Source organism: Empidonax traillii, unplaced genomic scaffold (assembly GCF_003031625.1).
Source record: "Empidonax traillii isolate 1590-97213 ecotype Southwest subspecies unplaced genomic scaffold, ASM303162v1 scaffold5152:size16559, whole genome shotgun sequence".
NCBI lineage: Eukaryota > Metazoa > Chordata > Aves > Passeriformes > Tyrannidae > Empidonax > Empidonax traillii.
Window position 1 is genome coordinate 11,396 of NW_020960345.1, and position 1,933 is coordinate 13,328.

Genomic DNA, 1,933 nt, shown 5'->3' on the forward strand with positions numbered 1-1,933 from the left:
GAAAGAGAGACAATCAAAATGTATTTCTAGGGGTGTTCATCAATAAAAAATGGCAAAGACAAACAAGTTGGAGTCCATACATAATGAAGGTCTTTAATTGAAAGCTCTGGTCACCCATTCATGTATTTCAACATCTCCATCCTCAAGAAGGAATCTCTGGAAAGGGGAGATGCCAGGGAAGAAGGGCATTGGGGTTGGCTTTGGGCAGCAGGTCTGGAGCCCCCCACACTTGGTTCAAGACAGGTAAAGTTTTCAGGCCATTATATTGCCATGACAATAATTCAGGTCCACAACTTTCATGACGTCAAGTGTAGTACACGATCTGAGATTCAGTTGGGGTCCTTAACAAACAACAAAAGAGAAAATCAAAACCATGAGATGCTGCCTTAGATAGTGCTGAGTGATCTGTGCATTTGTAGACATCCCTTAATACCAGGCAGATTACATTTGCCTTTTTAATCCCATTAAGCCCCTTCAGGAGCCAAAGCAATGCCCAAAGCAAAGCAAGCAGGGAGTAGAGGGCAATGCTGCCATGCTAGAGCTGAGCCCGAGCTGTACAGCAGCTTTCCATGACATGGCTGGAAGCAATCAGCTTGCAGGAAGGCTCAGAATACTTTGAGGGTGTTCAGGATTATCAGAGTAAAATTTAGTTCCCTCGGATACATTTAAAACAAATGGTTTTTCCCTGTTAATACAAAATTCTTTTGCAAGTGATCAAAATACAAGTAAGGCACCCACAGCAGCTCAGCTCATTTATACCAGTCTATAGCAGCTACAACAGTGGCTGCCATTCTAGGGGTGTATTTTTGTTGCTTGGTTTCTGTCTGTGTCAAGTTGGAAGAGGAGCCTTTGTGCAGTGGTCGCTGGCCAAGGGAAAGAAAGTGGCAGGCCAATGGGAGAGAGAATTCATTTGCTTGCACTCACCGTGAACTTCACGAGCCATGTAGGTGGTGAGTCCGCTGCACATGGCCATGATGTCTGCTCCGTAGGAGTTGAGGTTGCTGACCAATCCCTTGGTCACAAAGGTGATCTTCCTTGTAGGTCTTCCAAGACCGACCTGGTTCTAGAGATCAAACGACAGCATTCAGCAAGATGGGTGCCGGGACGCGTTTCATGGCGGGCACATGGGGAGTTGTGCAGTGACGAGCGGGTGCTTGGGGTGGGAGTGGCAGCTGCCTTTAGTGGTGCCTTTGCCATGGCACAGATCCCTCTCCCTCCCCAAAGGAAAAGGCAGTGTGGGCCACGGCAGCTGCAAGGCAAAGGTGTGAGCTGACGAAGGCAGGTTGGTGTTGCAATGACTCTGAAGGCCTTGGAAGGATTGCCACGCCAAAAGCATTGGTGGCCTTGAAGGGCTGCTGAGAGAAAGGGTTTCTCAGCAAGCCACAGAGCTCAGGTTGCTGAGAGAAAGCACAGCTGGCAGAGGGAAGGAGGCCTCCCCTCCTTTCTTGGGACAAAGCATCCCTAGGGGAAATTCCCAAGCCGCACTGCAGTTGAGGGCAAGACAGTCGTGCCCCGAGTGACAAGGTGGTGCTCTCCAGCAGGAAAAAGCCCAGTTAAGAAATAGCCCAATTGACTGCAGCGAAAGACAGACTTGGCAGGGATGGCTGGGACTGTTAAAGTGTTTCAAAATATGTGGAATATGGTCACAGTGCCCATTGCACTCTGCTTTCTTCTCTCTGGTAAGCAAGGAGATGAAATCAGCTTCAGGGTACTCTGACAAGAACCTTAAGAAAAGCAAGTCTGGAATTACAGCTAAAGCTGCATCTTTTTGCCTATGCCTTTACTGTGGTCATTCTCCTGTTTCTCGTAGCCTCTCATGGTCTTCTTGTGCTTTAAAGCCTGGATTTTTTTAAGTATTCACTTCTCAGTCTTCAAGGCAAACCAGTGTCTACCAACAGTGAGTGTGCTAAATGCTGAGGTCATTTTTAAAATT

General features: G+C 47.6%; 1 protein-coding gene across 1 annotated transcript in view; it reads right to left on the reverse strand.

Annotated features, from left to right (window-relative positions):
• LOC114073062 (gastrokine-1-like) overlaps positions 1 to 1,933 on the reverse strand; it is a gene marked incomplete at its 3' end in the record, with an annotated part of 15,842 nt that overhangs the window by 10,703 nt on the left and 3,206 nt on the right. The window contains exons 3-4 of the mRNA XM_027910855.1: positions 925 to 1,063; positions 270 to 341 (exon numbers count right to left, since the gene is read on the reverse strand). Coding sequence (XP_027766656.1) covers positions 270 to 341; positions 925 to 1,063 — 211 coding nt within the window. The remainder of the gene's footprint in view (positions 1 to 269; positions 342 to 924; positions 1,064 to 1,933) is intronic.